We start from the raw sequence: 16,130 nt of genomic DNA on the forward strand, positions 1-16,130 counted from the left end.
ACAGGTGTCAGGTGAGTAATTATTATTATTAATTATTATTAATTTTAAGCACTTGAAGTAAAAAGTGGACATGATTTTGAATTTTTTTTCCAAACAACGTATGCTATTAGTGATGCAAATTAGTTTGCGGAGTGGGTAAATGTATAATTTTCATGAAGGCATGTTTTTCGTATATTAATCTTTATCTTTGAAATTTAAAATTAGATGTAAATATGTTGTGAACCATGATTCTGAATCAAGCCATTAAAGCAATCCGATCAGGACCTCGACGCAAATTATATATTAAACTTACGCGATTATATTAGTGTAAGTTACACATACGTAATTAGAAGATGGTTTCCGCAAAAAATGGCCAAAGTTAATATTGAAGGCTTTTTGTTAGGCTATTGTTAGTCCAGGTTAAGTTTCAATGTGGGGCTATTGTGATGTTTAAGGGGACGTGGTTGCACTCAGTATTAACATTATGTTAAGATATTTTAAACATTCTCATTAAAACGAAGTGTTAAATATATTCTTTATATAAGAATGTAATCCAGTCTGTGCCCAGGTAACGTTAGTTGTAATCGAGACACAGATGTGTTTGACTTTTGACTAAGTTACGCTGTGTACTGCGCTCTCTCGCTGTGTACTGCGCGTCATACGCCGTTCAGTCTGCGCAGCGCTGTATACCAGTGTCCTTGTCAACGTCACACGAAACCCACGTCCATCTCCCCCTCTTCAAGATAAAATTCAACTATTGGTCTTTGTCAGATACGTGGGTTTGTGTGTGACCGAAGCACCATTTGGAAGGTATTGTAAGTTAACTGACTACACAATAGACGAGATTACAAGCAAAAAGAAGTTGGATTTGTGCCTCCAGCTTCATACTTAAACTTGTAAACTATCTTGTTTGTTGTATGTACATGTGAATAATTAAAAAAAACCTATAAACATTTCACCAAACTGTAATGTTCTGTACATGTGTTTTTTTCTGAAGCATGCTATGGTTCCATGGTGAACAGACTACAAAGTGTTATTCCCTATACTCACTTAAATGTCAGTACTGACATCAAGGAGATTTATCTGCACATCATTATCATATGATTTGATGATTTTCATGATTTTAAACAGTTTGACATCAGTTAACAAATGCTGAAGAATATTACTATTTTGAGTGCAATGCATTTTCAAATTTATTTAAAATATTTTTTGAAATATGGTAACACATTCATTTTTCTGTTTTCCAGGATATGCAGTGTAAAAACTGCAAATTCAGCAGTTCAAGTGAAGACGTCCTTCTTAAACACTATCGGCTGCATCACCCAAGCAATTCCAGCTGGCCTTGTATTCATACAGGGTGTGTTTGTGTCTTCAGGACAGCAGGTGCTTTAAAATCCCACTTATCTAAATCACACCAAAACCGCCACAGAGTCAGTCAAGAACTTTCAACAATAAGTTGTGAACTGTGTGAATTCCGAGAGATTTGCAGTGAGAAACCTTTCTTCATTCACCTGGGAAATCATCTTAAACGCAGAGAAACGATTAATTGTCCCTTTAAAGGATGTGGATTTAAAACAAACAATCGGTCAACGTTCATCTCTCATAGAAGCAGAAATCACAGAAAGCATACACTAAAAGACTTTCGAGCTGCAATACAGGCAGTATTAGAGAGTACTGAAGTGCCATCTATTTCACAGGTCTCTTCAGAAGTCGAAATTATAGAAGATGATAGAATACAGTCTGATGAAGATGTAAATAGTCAAACACTTGAACACAAAATTGCATCTCTTTTTTTGTGTATGCAGACTGTGTTCCATGTTTCAAAAGATGCTACTCAAAAAATAATTGAGGAAGTTAAAAGTATTTTATTGTTCTCCAAATCTCAGGCCCGTCATAGTGTAGAAGCAATTCTCACAAAGCACAACGTTAATGTTGAAAGTAACATTGTCAAAGAAATTGCAGAATCGGTGTGTTTGACAAATCCACTTTTAACAGCAATATCTGCAAAGGGTATTTTGTCTACTGACTACAGAAGAACTCTGTATTTCAAACAGCACTTTCCTTTAGTAGAACCTACAGAATATCTTTATGAACATACCCTTAAAGAATCCTTTGTTTATGTGCCAGTCATTCAGGTACTTGAAACCCTGCTAAGTTTACCTTGTTTTTTAGGTAAAGTTGAATTTACAAATGAACATTTAGCTGGACAGTACAATTCATTTCAAGATGGGAAGTGTGGGAGAGTGTGTTTGTTGCAGTAGAAGAGGTTGTTCTGAGTTTGGCCTTTTATATAGATGAGTTTGAAGTTTGCAACCCATTAGGCACGTCAAGAAAAATTCATAAAATTACTGCTGTGTACTGGGTGATCCTAAATTTACCTGCAAAGTGGAGATCTACTTTATCATCAATTCAGTTAGCTGTTTTAGGAAGGAGTGTTGATGTCAAGAAATTTGGCTATGACAAATTACTGGAACCTTTGATAAAAGATTTGAAAGCTTTGGAGCAAGATGGTATGTTTTTGGAGGCTTTGGGGCATTATGTGAAGCCAACTGTTTTCTGTGTATGTGCAGATAATCTCGGAGCCAACAGTCTTGCAGGCTACCAGGAAAACTTTAATGTAGATAAGTTCTGTCGGTTCTGTTTGATAAGTTGTGATCAAATAGCAACTGTTAAGGCTAGTGATTTCCCTCTGAGGACTGTTGATATGCGATATGAGTCCAAGCACTCATTCTTTAAGAAAGTTGCACGTGATATCCATAATGTGAAAAATTTGCTGCTTTCTCTTTCTGTTAAACATCAGCAAATGATTGCCTATCATTTGAATGCTCAAAGCCTGTTGAAATCAGAGTTATATGTTGAAAAAGTGAATGTGGTTAAAATATCACTGTTAGATGCAAAACTGAAATGTGCTACACAAAGAAAGTTTCCTCATATGTACACTGTGTCACTGTCCAAAAATGTTTGTCTGTATGGAACTCAATATGCTAAGGACATGATTATATCTGCTGGACAATGTAATGGACAGCCTGAGTTCTTCAAGATCGAGAGCATGTTGCTCTGTCCTTCCAAAGTCTCCTTTGTATCTAAAAGACTTTCTGCCTGGTATATTGAACACTTGAGATCTTATGAACTTGTGGAAAGCAACTATGCTGACATGGTTGTCCTTGATCTTGATGACTTAAATGATCATTACCCATTGATTCCATACAGGCTTAGAGACCGAGTGCTTGTGACCCTGAGGACATACCTGCCCCATTGAACTTGCCTGATGGTATGTGTAAAGTTTTTTGTTTTTGTTTTTTAATTGGAAAATTGGTCATTTTTAGTTAACTTTCTCGTTCTACCTCTCGGTTTACAGGCTTTACTACTAAGAGTTGTCATTTCTTCAACTGATGCCCGGCAACTCCAGCTTTTTGAAGTGCCACAGTCTGTGGAGTCCCTTATTTCTATTCTGAAGGAGAAACTGCAGTTACAAGGACAGTTCGTCTTGCAATTTGAGGACCCTGATTTTGGGAATGCTCTTTGCAGCCTGACTGACATCTCGGAACTGCCCAGTGACAAAGCAGTCTTGCATATTCAGTGGTGTAATTCATCATTGTCTGAAACCAGCCTTTCTGTGTCATCTCTTGATACTGCCAGTGTTGACGACTCTGATGGATCCTTGACCAGCGCCACAGCCTCTGTACAAAGGTATTTGCGCACAGCCTCAGAATGGCCATTCCTAAAACTACGCCGAGGGAATGAGACATATTCAGAAACACAGATCAGCATTGATGTGACAAGAGACATAAAGATGGAGATTCTTGATAAAATAGTTCAGGCTGTTTTTGACATAAAGGCATATCCCAACAATCAAGAAACTGAGTCCATTGCATCCACACTAATTTCCAAGTATCCATGCCTTAAGGAGCCTGGCAAAGGTAAGGGCTATGAAGGATGGTTGATCAGCCTAAAGAACAAGCTAAACAATTACCGTTCAAAATTGAGAGCGGCAGGCTGCAATGAAGTTAGTGTGAACAAGAAGCGTAAGGATGTTGAACATGGACATGGTTTCACCATGAAAAACAAAGCGTGGAGAAGTGAATTTTGTCCCGGAACATCCATGCAACCACACTGATGATTCACTTGAAGAACAAAGGCTTTTATTGATCGATGAAACAAAAAAGGCAAGAAGCAACATGGTGGTCATAAGTGAAAAAATGGAATTAACTTTTTCACTGAGGAGAAAAGAAGTGGTAGAAGATCAACCAATGGTTGTAGACGTGCAGCAGAGGTGGCCTGCACTTTTTCTCCAGGAGCGGGTAATGATGTCAGGTTATTCTTTGTTAAAATGTCTAATTTGAATGACTTTGTATTGTATGCTTATCCTAAATTTGTTGTTAGAAAATGTATGATGTTTTTGGTATGATGATTTTTTTTTATAATAAGTCACTTTCCTCTGTGTCGTTCTAAAACACCAAGGGACTCGATTGTCTTTAGAACACATTTTTAGATATTTTTAATGAAAACCAGGAGGCTTCTTTCTGTCCCATTGACTCCAGTTAGTTTCACAATTCTTTTCCCCAGAACTGAATGAAAGACATCGGCAAAAATGTCCATGTGCCATCAACAATTTGTTCTCCAAGTCCAAGATTTACACCTAAGCTCTTCAAAGTATACAGAGCTAGAAAAGCTGCATTTGGAGAGAACATGGAACAGCTCCTAGAAAGACTTGATGAAAGGGCAAGTTAAGTTTCATAACTTAAATGTGTGGAGGTTTATTCACATTAGGTTGGCTGATATGAACGGTGTTCTTACTTGGCTAATTGGTTGTTACCTCTGTATGTTTTTAAGGTGACGGATGTTATTAACCACAGAAGGACTACTGCTTTGAAAGGCCTGCCTTTGTTTCTTTGAGAGGACCCAAACAAGCTGTTCAAGACATGCAAAGTATGTAGTAAATACTTTAAAAGGCTAAAAGTTTTGAGATTTGTTTATTTTTGCTCATTAGGTTTTTTGAAAAAATGTGAATATTTACTTTTTCTAGTCTTATGTTTGTCAGTATGCAAGTGTTGACTGTTTAATGACTATTGACTTTTACAATCATTTATTTATAGAATGCAACTACAAAATGTCTATGTTCTAATACATTATTGTTTGTGTAACAGAACACTGAAGATGGGGCAAAAGGAGTGTCTATCGCCATTCTGTGTGTTTTGGAAGATCACAAGCGACATCACCCGAGGTTGTAAATATTGCTGTTGTGTTGGAGCAGGTCGTCGTTTTGAAACTAGATATTTCTACTGCTGTTGCATACCTTTTTGGACTTCTGTATGCATTAAACATGTCCTATCCTCAAAATCTTAAGTACACTTTTGACACCATTCAGAATGTCTTCATGGAGCTGGGATCTGGATGCACCAAACGTGTGCTTTCTCTCAAGAACAAACTGTTGTAAAGAAAATCAGACCAGTGTTTTGGGACACCTTTTTGGTGTTCATTTGTTACAAGACCTAAAGTGCAGCTTTGATGCAAGGTCTGTGGATTCTTTTAGTTGGCATCTATTTGTCTTGTTAACAGATGTCAAACTGTTCTTAAAGTGTTTTTATAATTGTAATTTTGAAGTATAGCTTGCATACCAGGTCTGGTTTGTTGTTGCAGTTAAAATGTCTGTTTCTTATACACAGTTGTTTAACAGTTGTATAAAAATTGACATTTTAAACGGATAGTTCACCCAAAAATGAAAATTCTGTGACATTTTGTCAGTCTTTTGTTACAAACCCATATAAATGTCTTTGTTCTGAGGAACAAGAAGATACTTTGAGGAATGTTTGTAACCAAACTGTTCATAAGCCCCATTCAATTCCATAGTAGGAAAAAAGAATACTATAGAAGTGAATGGGGCTCATGATCTGTTTGGTTACAACCATTCCTCAAAATATCTTCTTGTTCCTCAGAACAAAGACATTTATACAGGTTTGTGACAACATGGGAGTAAGAAAATGATGACAGAATTTTCATTTTTGGGTGAACTATTCCTTTAAATAATTGTACAAGTGTTTTAAATGTTTGTTTAAAGGTTTTTTTTTTCTAATTGAAATAAATAAGTAAATGTTTTATGACTTGTCTTTATTTTGCCAATTGAACATTTGTCATCCACAAAACATAAAAAAGCAAATTAACTGAACAACAGCAATTGCTGTGAAATAAATATAGTTATTAGGAAAATAGGACAATCAAAATTGCACAAACAAGCAAGTGTTAGTTGGATGAACATATATCATAATTTTGCCAATTGAGCACTTGTCATCCACAAAACATAAAAAGCAAATTATCTGAACAACAGCAATTGCTGTGACATAAATATAGTTATTAGGAAAATAAGAAAACCAGAATTGCGAAAACAAGCAAGTGTTAGTTGGCTGAACACAGTACCATTGGTATGAGTAATTATTTAAAATACATTGAAACAACTCAAAATTGTTAATGCATCAGGTTGACTCACTTTTATACGTTTTTGCAACATTTTTTTTTACAGTGTAGGTCAACTGCTTTCTATTTATGTAGCCCTCTTCCTTGAGTGTATGTAGGATTTTTAAGACCTTTGGCCCTGTTTTGGAGGCCAAAGATTCGTTGAGTCTTTTGTAATACTGCGACTGATTTAATTGGCGGTATGCCTCCCTAACGTATGCTATCCTGTCCATTATTACTACCGCACTGCCCTTGTCTTCTGGTTTGAGCACAATGTTGTTGTTCTGTTGGAGTTCTTTTATGGCTCGCTTTTCTGCGGGGGTGAGGTTAGGGTTTTGGGAGTGATCCCAAGGTAGGGTTGTGATAGCATATTGGGTTAAGGTTAGGTTTTTGAAAAGTACAATGACATCCCCCGTCACAAACCGAAGCCTGCATGGTTAGATAGGATGCCAAGGATAGGGGACTGGCCAGCGCATGTTATTGCACTGCTATTGCTCTGTCAGAACTGTTTCTTTTTTGTGTTCCCAACTGGGCCTTTGATGCTGAATGCAGAGGAAGTGAGCCACTGGGCTGAGCAGGACACCAATGTTATTATTATTAAAATATGTGTAATTTATTTATTTATTTATTTATTTATTTGTTTGTTTGTTTATTTATTTATTTATTTATTTATTTATTCATTCATTTATTTATTAGTTTTTTAGTATTTAAATTGATTATTGGCCTATTTTGTGAAATTAAATGGTCTTTTTATGAATTTCATGACACATCATCAGTAGTGCACCTCAGATTCATCGGATGTTTCGGCTTTTAGTCACTATACACCCTCTTCTAAGGCGGCCAGCCGTATCAGAAGTTCCAATCACAAGTTAACTATTGCTAAAGCTAAAGCTAAGTATCTACTCTGTATTAATTGAGTTATTGAACTATTTACCTATTAACCTATTTATTTATTTATTTATTTATTTATTTATTTATTGTCTATCATTTGCTCCTAAAAGATGAGAGTGGACGTGAAGGAGAGCAGAGTGGGAGAGAGCCACTAGACTGAGCAGGTCATCTCCCTATGCCTGACTGGGCATATTACTGCTCACCTACCCATCCTTCCCACCATGTGTTTGGTGATTAGGCTGGGCAAGTGTGGAATTGATGTTTTTGAGATAATGAGCATGTTTTAACTTTGAACATGTTGCTAGCTGTCCCTTTCTTAATTTAGTTTCTCCTGTTTTTTGGTTATTATTGTTACCACTGTGATTTTATTATTATTATTGTTAATATTACTTGAGTATTTTTGTGTCTTATCAAAGTGCTAGCTGTGCCATTGTCTAAGAAATTTGAAAGGCAATGAGTAAATATTGAAGCTAACATAATATGAGTGCAGTGTGGTGCATGATGGACTGTTGTGTGGTTGGTGCTAGCCACCAGTAAAAGACTTGGCCCAATTTAAGGTCTGTTGGGCCCAGACCACTGCCCTGCGTGCTGTCCTTGTGAACCCAGGGAGGCTGGCCACTTACCTTACCCTGACCAGAATGTCCCTTGTTAACACCGCAAGGTTTCCCGAGACATTCGAGCAGGATCTGCGAGCGGGTCCAATGCTGTCCTAGTAGACCCATGGAGGTCGAAAGTAGTTCCTTCCCTTTTTCTAACTAAACCAGAGGTCTGGAGAGCAACGCAAAAAGCATCACCTCCAGATAGCCCTGGCTGGGTAGCAACACAGCAGATGACTTCCCTATAAATTCCAAAATGAAATTTTTCAGGAAGCCATCAAGCTTCTACTGGGCTGGGTCCCAATGGTTTAAGTGTATGTCAGCACATTCCTTCCCTACATTACCCCAAGGCTTTCACCAATGGAATAATTTCGGGAAACAATCAGGCTTCTACTGATGTAGCCGCCCCCCAGCTCGAATCTCCATGGATCAAGCTGAAACTAGATGTCTATATGAGCCGTTTTCACTAGAATGGTAGAAATTTTAAATTTCTTGGTTGCTGAGATATTAGCCTTTAATTCTGTTCTTTTTACAAGACCCAGAATCCTCTCTGTGCATGAGAAATTAGGCGCAGCCCATATTGTGCTGCTGTCAAATGGCCCCATCTGCAGTAATAATTATGCAATTTCATGCATTTTGGATTGGGTTTTTAATATATAAGGTCTCCCAGCCCTTGAGTCACATTGTTTACTGCTTCCAAAAATTTTATTTGTCACATACACATGTTTTCTGATTTTTCTAGTGCTTTTACCACCATTAGATCTCCTGTCTGTACAATCTTATGCTACACCTAATGATTCAGCCTACTGGCAAAAGCAGAATTCGTATGTCGCCTCTGATGGCCTCTGGTACAGCTCTGATGGCCGTCTTTGTCTCCCGTCTCACTGCCTTCTCTTTCTCGTGCGCAAGTTTCACAGTGTTACACATCGTGCCCGAAGAGGGGTATGGGAAGATGTAAATAAACTCTTTTGTGTAGCTCATTTAAAAGGTACAATAGACTCAGTCTTATCTAGATGTCTGACCAGCGCTCAAAATAATCCTACTAAAAGCGCAGCTAAACATGAAAATCTTCCAATACCAACTGCACCATTTTCTTTATGTTACAGAGATACAGCCTTTTAACCCTTCCATGAGTTTTCTAGAAGGTGTTTTCAATCTCCTGGCTTCTCCATCATAACTCCACAACGCTCAGCAGTGATCCCACGCACCCTTCTGTGCCGGTTCTTTGGACATAAAGCTGCAGAAAGTGACGGAAAAGGCTGCAGAGAACTGAACGACCACCTCTAATTGAGCACAGGACACACAACCAGTGACCAGTATGGTTGTCATCCTCCTCATCTTGATCATCTGCCTTGGGACAGGGTTACCCGCCCAAGAGCATCCTCATGACAAAGAATTCTAAGAAGTGACTCAGGGTCTGGCCCAGGCCAGGGATGCAGTAACAGTGATTACTCGTTTAGCACGACTTCTAGAGAAAGATAGATAATCATATATGAGTTGTTTATCCATTATAAGTTTATCATGGATAAAAGAGGGGAATTGTGAGAATAATTGCATACAACAGTCTTTTTTACAACAGGAGATCTGTATAGCATTTTAAACTGAAATGTTGTGACAGTCATGAGGTTAATTACTAAGCCACAGTAATATCAACACCTAAATGAACGTCCTGTGTTACAGGGTTAAATACAACAGCCAGGTAACATACAAATACAACAGAACTGCTACTAATTACCGCCTGCTCTTGCAGCATGTTCAAACTTTTTCACATTCAATAATTAGGTTTAGTTTCAACTATAAAAAAAATTTAACTTCACATTTCATTTCAGTTGATATGTGAAGGTAAATACGGTTAAATCCTGTGGAAAAAGTGCTTTTGTGTTTTTCCTTCAGTATGAAGATGGTTACAGTAGGAGGCCTTTTGTTTCAATTCAATTCAAGTTTATCTGTAAAGCGCTTTTTACAATGGCTTTGTCTCAAAGCAGCTTTACAGAACATAAACATAGAACAGAAGGTAAACATAAGGAGAAATATAGAGAATTAATATAGCAAAAAATTCAAGATATGTATGTATGTATGTATTTATCCCCAAAGAGCAAGTCTGAGGTGACTCAGGCAGCAGTGGCAAGGAAAAACTCCCTTAAATTGGTACGGAAGAAACCCTGAAAGGAACCGGACTCAAAGGGGAACCCATCTTCATATGGGTGACACTAGAGGGTGTGATTACAAATATACAGTCAACAAATGTTGGATTGGTGTAGAGATCACATGGAGTTCAGTTCTCCTCATGGTATCATAGACTCCAACTGGAGCTGGTAGATCTGTAGATGTCTCAGGATTCTCATAGACTCAGCCTCAACTCAGTGGAGGTCCAAAATCTTCATCGCATGGAAGATGATCGGAGCTGGTACAATGTCTGGGTGCCTCGGGATGGGTGTGAAAGAGAAAAGCAGTGGAGAGGGATTAACATATCTGCTGTTCATAAAAATGTGCACGTTTAATGTAATGGTGGATACTATTATGGGATGTATTATGTGTGTGTTTACGCTTGAATAAAGAGATGAGTTTTTAATCTACATTTAAACTGGGAAAGTGTGTCTGAGCCCCGAACACTATCAGGAAGACTGTTATAAAGTTTGGGAGCTAAATAAGAAAATGCTCTACCACCTTTAGTGGACTTAGATATTCTGGGAACTAGCAGAAGTCCTGAGTTTTGTGATCTCAGAGAGCGTGAAGGATTGTAACGTGTTAGAAGACTAGTTAGATACATGGGAGCTAAACCATTAAGAGCCTTGTACGTAAGTAGCAGCAGTTTGTAATCAATTCTAAACCTAACAGGTAGCCAGTGTAGAGATGATAAAATTGGGGTTATATGGTCATACTTTCTTGTCCTAGTGAGAACTCTGGCAGCTGCATTTTGGACTAACTGTAACCTATTTATTAAAGATGCAGGACAACCACCTAGTAATGCATTACAATAGTCCAGTCTAGAGGTCATGAAGACATCAACTAGCTTCTCAGCATCAGATACAGACAGGATGTTTCTCAGCTTGGCAATATTTCTAAGGTGGAAGAAGGCTGTTTTTGTGGTATGGGCGATATGATTTTTAAAAGACTAGTTACTGTCTAATAAACACCCAGAGTTTCTGTGTACTGGTTTTTGGACCTATAAGTAGTATTTCTGTCTTATCGGAGTTTAACAACAGAAAGTTGCAGCTCATCCAGTCTTTTATCTCTCCAAGGCATTGAGTTAATTTGGACAATTCGGCTATTTCATCTGGTTTTGATGAGATGTATAACTGTGTATCATCAGCATAACAGTGGAAACAGTTCCCTAATGGAAGCATGTATATCGAGAAAAGCAGAAGTCCTAGAACTGATCCTTGAGGGAGCCCATGATTAAGTAGTAATAAACTGGAGGATTCACCATTTAATTCAACAAAATGGTATCGGTCCGACAGGTAGGATCTAAACCAACTTAAAGCCTGTCCATAAATGCCTGTGTAATTTTGTATGCGATCTAGAAGAATGTTGTGATCTATAGTGTCGAATGCAGCACTAAGGTCAAGTAGAACTAATAGTGACATACAGTCTTGGTCCGAAGCTAAGAACAAGTCGTTTGTAACTTTAACAAGTGCAGTTTCTGTACTATGATGGGGCCTGAAACCTGACTGAAACTCTTCAAGGATGTTGCTCTCCTGTAAGAAGGAGCTCAGTTGAACAGACACAACCTTTTCTAGTATTTTAGACATAAACAGAAGGTGTGAGATAGGTCTGTAATTTGATAGTTCATTTGGATCTAAGTTAGGTTTTTTGATGAGTGGCCTAATGACTGCCAACTTGAAAGACTTCGGGACGTAACCTAAAGATAGCAAGGAGTTAATGATATTAAGAAGAGGCTCACCAGCTTTATGTAACACTTCTTCCAGTAGTTTAGTTGGGATGGGGTCTAGTGAAAATGTTGTTGATTTAGCTGTAGTAATAAGTTTATCTAACTCTTCCTGTCCTGTACTTGCAAAGCACTGTAGTTGTGTGTCGTGAGACTGGGTCACCAGTTGCTCTCATATGTTGAGCGTCACCTATTTTATTCCTGATACTTTCGATTTTATCAGTGAAGAATCTCATAAAATCCTTACAACTGAACTGTGATGGAATAGTGTGTTCAGATTTCTGTATTTTTGTTAAACTAGCCACTGTGATAAATAAAAACCTGGGATTGTTCTGGTTGTTTTCTATGAGTTTGCTCAGGTGCTCAGCCCTGGCAGCTTTTAGAGCCTGTCTATAGCTGGACATACTGTCCTTATATGCAATTCTAAACACCTCTAATTTAGTTTTTTTTAGTTACGGGTTTCTCTCTTGAGGGTGTGAGTATGATTATTATACCACAGTGCAAGCGTTTTATCTCTAACCTTCTGTAATCGGATTGGGGCAACAGTGTCTAATGTGCTAGTGAATATAGCGTCTATGCTGTTGGTCATTACATCTAGATCGTTTGTGTTTGAGGGTACAGTAAGAAGTCAAGTGAAGTCACTTTTAGTCAAGTGAAACTCCATAAGCTCAGGTTTACTTTACAAACATGTTATTGCTGATCTTTGTGATGTTTACTTTTACAGAATATGGCCGTTATCCAGAGCGACAAATAAAAGTGCTTTTGATTTGTTAATAAATACATCAGTATACAGAGATACCTTATCTCATCTGAATCGATCAGAATTACTACAGACAACTGTTTGGTCATCAACCTGTTTCATGCAGCCTAATGTACATTAATGTTATTTATATTCTTACACATCTGGAGATAGAAATCCAGATATAGCTTTAGATTTGTCTGTAATAAGCAAGCCAGAGACGAGGACGGTGAGGAAAAGCTCCTGGAGTCGACATGAGAAAGAAACACTGAGAGGAACCAGACTCATCTGGGTGACATAATGATTAACCTGGAAAGTGTGATTATAAATCATTACTTATCCACAACTGTATACAACAGAGTTAAGCAGTGCTAAGTAAAAATAATCATTTTAATTTCATTTCAGTTTAAGATTAAGTCTAAAACTTAAAGGAACTTTAAAACCCATGATCTCTCTGAATGTCTAAGCTGTACGGATAACGGTGAAGCGTCTCCTCAGACAGTATTTCAGCATAATGTTGCCAAAGGAGGAGGAAGCCTCCATGGAAGCTCCTGCTGGAGGACCTCCCGTTATCGAGGACGACCACCCCGACGATTATCCAAGAAGAGTAAGACTGAATTATTTGAAAACCAGCTTCTTTTGAAAATGAACAGACACCTTTTCAGTTTCAACTAATGACTGGCGTATTTGTAGCTGCTGGACATAGGTGGCCTGTGTGTGTGTGTGTGTGTGTGAGATGGTGACCTGGGGAGTAAGCCCTACAAATGCTCATACCACATGACCAAAATGTTCTCCCTACCAGTAGAAATAAGTTATCATTTATTTTTAATTTTTACCTGAAGTTCATACAAAAGTGAAATTTCTGTTTCTGTTTTTTTTTTCTTTGATGTCAGCTCTAAAGATATGCTGTTTGTTCTTTGAACTTGAGAATTTTGCCTGAATAGTCCTGGAAAAGACTGTGATTTTGATTTGATGAGTGAGATTAAGAAGATATGGGAACCCTGGATATGCTTTATGCTTTACTATGAGAAAGCCACAATAAAGTTCACAATCAAAGTTCTAACTGCTTGCTTTTACTTCAAATACTTAAGTACATTAAATATCAGAAAATGACTTTTGATACTTAAGTACAGTAAATATCAGATACTTTAAAACTTTTACTTGAGTAATATTCTAAAAGGTGACTTTCACTTCTAGTAAAGTCTTTTTCTAGTACGATACTTGTACTTTTACTCAAGTATTGCTTTCTACTACTTTATACAACACTGGTCTGATGAGACAAAAATAGAGCTTTTTGGTCTAAAATCCACTCGCGGTGTTTATCTGCTACATTGTCTTTTGTCCTGCGCTGTCTTTTGTCCGGCACTGTATTCTTGTCTTGTGTCTCACACTGTGTACACCAGGTTGTACAGATACACTTTATGTATCTAGGACTAACTTACTAAGTCCTTATCTCTGTGTTGTTCTATGTCACTGTGTACTGTGTCACACACATATATATATATATATATATATATATATATATATATATATATATATATATATATATATATATATGAATATATATATATATATATATATGGATGAAATGACAATAAAAGCTTCTTGACTACTTAAAAAAATGCTGTAACCAATAAAACCATTCAACATGTTTGGTTCAAATGAGTAAGATTTTATTTTTATTAAAAAGAAATGATTTGTTTAAAATCATCCACAGCTACACAAGGTGGTACATGTGCCAACTTACATTTTCTACTTGAAGCAAGAGACTTGAAAGGTTGGTGTATTTCATGGGAGTCCATCCATCACTGCAGTGTGGCTTAACAATTCAGCCAAACATAAGGTCATGTGTAATGATAACTCACGTTTGTCAAAGCATTCAGCAGGTATTCTTACAATCAGAGCTCAGTACCTGAGTATTGTAGATAATGTCAAAGGTCCAAAGAATAGTCACTGTGATCTAAGGGGAATGGCTAACTTCCTGCTTGAATTACCAACATCATGAAATTTTTAATATAGCAAAAAATTTTCTAAATAACAATTAGACTTTTTACATGTGGTTGTTTGCTTGAGTTTATACATTCTGCCAAAAGTCATCAAGGAATCTGTTCATATTCTGTCTGCTCTGAGACCAGGGTGGTGTAATTTGGTGAGAGCTTCAAATTCCTTCCTCCAGCGGAATGTCCCTTACTCCAGCAGCAGGGACAATTTAGACCACAGAACAATGTCAGGTCCTTTCATGCTAATCTTACCCATTCAAAAACAGCATCAGGTACAACCTGGAGATTGTTCTTTAATATCAATGCTAACTAATGCCATATACTTTTAACTGACCCCACCCCAATATTAACCAATCAGGATCAACACACCAGTTGGCTTTAGAAGACAGTGGTGAGAATGTGACAGCATTTAGCAGATGCCCTTATCCAGAGCGACTTACATTTATATCTCTTTTTTATACAACTGAGCAATTAAGTGGTTAAGGGCCTTGCTCAGGACCCAGCAGTGGCAACTTGGTGGACATGGGAATCAAACTCACAACCTTCTGATTCGTAGTCCAGCACCTTAACCACTAAGCTACCACATCCCCATCCCACATCCCCTTAGCAACACATTAGATTAGATTAGAATATATCACGTAAGCCTTCAACGTTCTTCTCCAATTCTTGTCATATTCTGTCTATCTCTTCTTCTTTCACATTTATTTCTTCTCTCAGTTCATTTATTGTTTCATCTCAATTTCTTCTCCCAGCTCTTCTAGCTCTTGGTCCCTGTTATCCAGGTTCTGTCTCTTTCTATCAATCTTGTTATCTTTCTCTTCTAGTTCCACCTTCAGTGCCTTTATCTCTTTATTTTTCTCTTCTAGTTCTTGTTTCATTCTCTTAATCTTTCTTTCTTTTTCAGCTTTAGTCTCTGACTCTCGATCTCCTCTTCGTGTTGGTCAAGTTCTTCTCTGACTTTTTTCTAAAATGTTTTCCTCGTGTAGCTTGTCCATGTGTCCATTTTTCAAAAAGAATGCTCACTGAGCGAATGACCTCCTGCACTGTTCAGAAAAAATCAGTCAGCAACAGAAATATAGAGTTTACAAGAATGAATGATTTTTTTTGTTGTATGTAAGCACTCACCTGATTAAACACTACACAGTTTTTCAGTTAATTTTAATTTTACTGGCTGTGCAAACAGAATGTGTGTGTGGAACGTCTTATTTTGTTCCTATGAATTTGTCGGCACAGTGTAGGTTAAAATCCTATGTAAAATAAAAATGCAAAGAAAGTTACATTTTTAAATCTCCCTCATGCTTCTGGTGAAACTATCGACATCTGCATCAAGACTCTAAAAGACGTTCCTCAGAACTGCACAGATTTCCACCTCATCTCAGTAAATAAATCTGCTCCTGGAAGAACTGGATTTTATTAGAGATCTTTCTTAAAGAAACATCATGAATTTTTTTTAAAGGTAAAAGTTCTTAAAAGAAAAAAATTATGTAAAAGTAAAAATTAGTGTTCAGGTAAAACGGGGTCCAGAGAATCAGCATTTTAAATGAATGTTTAAATGTTGTGTAGTTGATCTGTATAGATTCACCAGA

General features: G+C 37.3%; 1 protein-coding gene across 1 annotated transcript; it reads left to right on the forward strand.

Moving 5' to 3' along the window:
• The first annotated feature begins 1,030 nt into the window (after nt 1-1,030).
• Nucleotides 1,031-4,274, forward strand: LOC113649808. Its single transcript, XM_047811640.1, has 3 exons — nt 1,031-1,362; nt 3,190-3,250; nt 3,338-4,274. Exons 2-3 carry the CDS (start codon nt 3,248-3,250, stop codon nt 4,094-4,096), a joined length of 762 nt encoding a protein of 253 aa, XP_047667596.1. The 5' UTR covers nt 1,031-1,362; nt 3,190-3,247; the 3' UTR covers nt 4,097-4,274.
• Nucleotides 4,275-16,130: the final 11,856 nt, after the last annotated feature.

This window comes from Tachysurus fulvidraco, chromosome 3 (genome assembly GCF_022655615.1).
Source record: "Tachysurus fulvidraco isolate hzauxx_2018 chromosome 3, HZAU_PFXX_2.0, whole genome shotgun sequence".
NCBI lineage: Eukaryota > Metazoa > Chordata > Actinopteri > Siluriformes > Bagridae > Tachysurus > Tachysurus fulvidraco.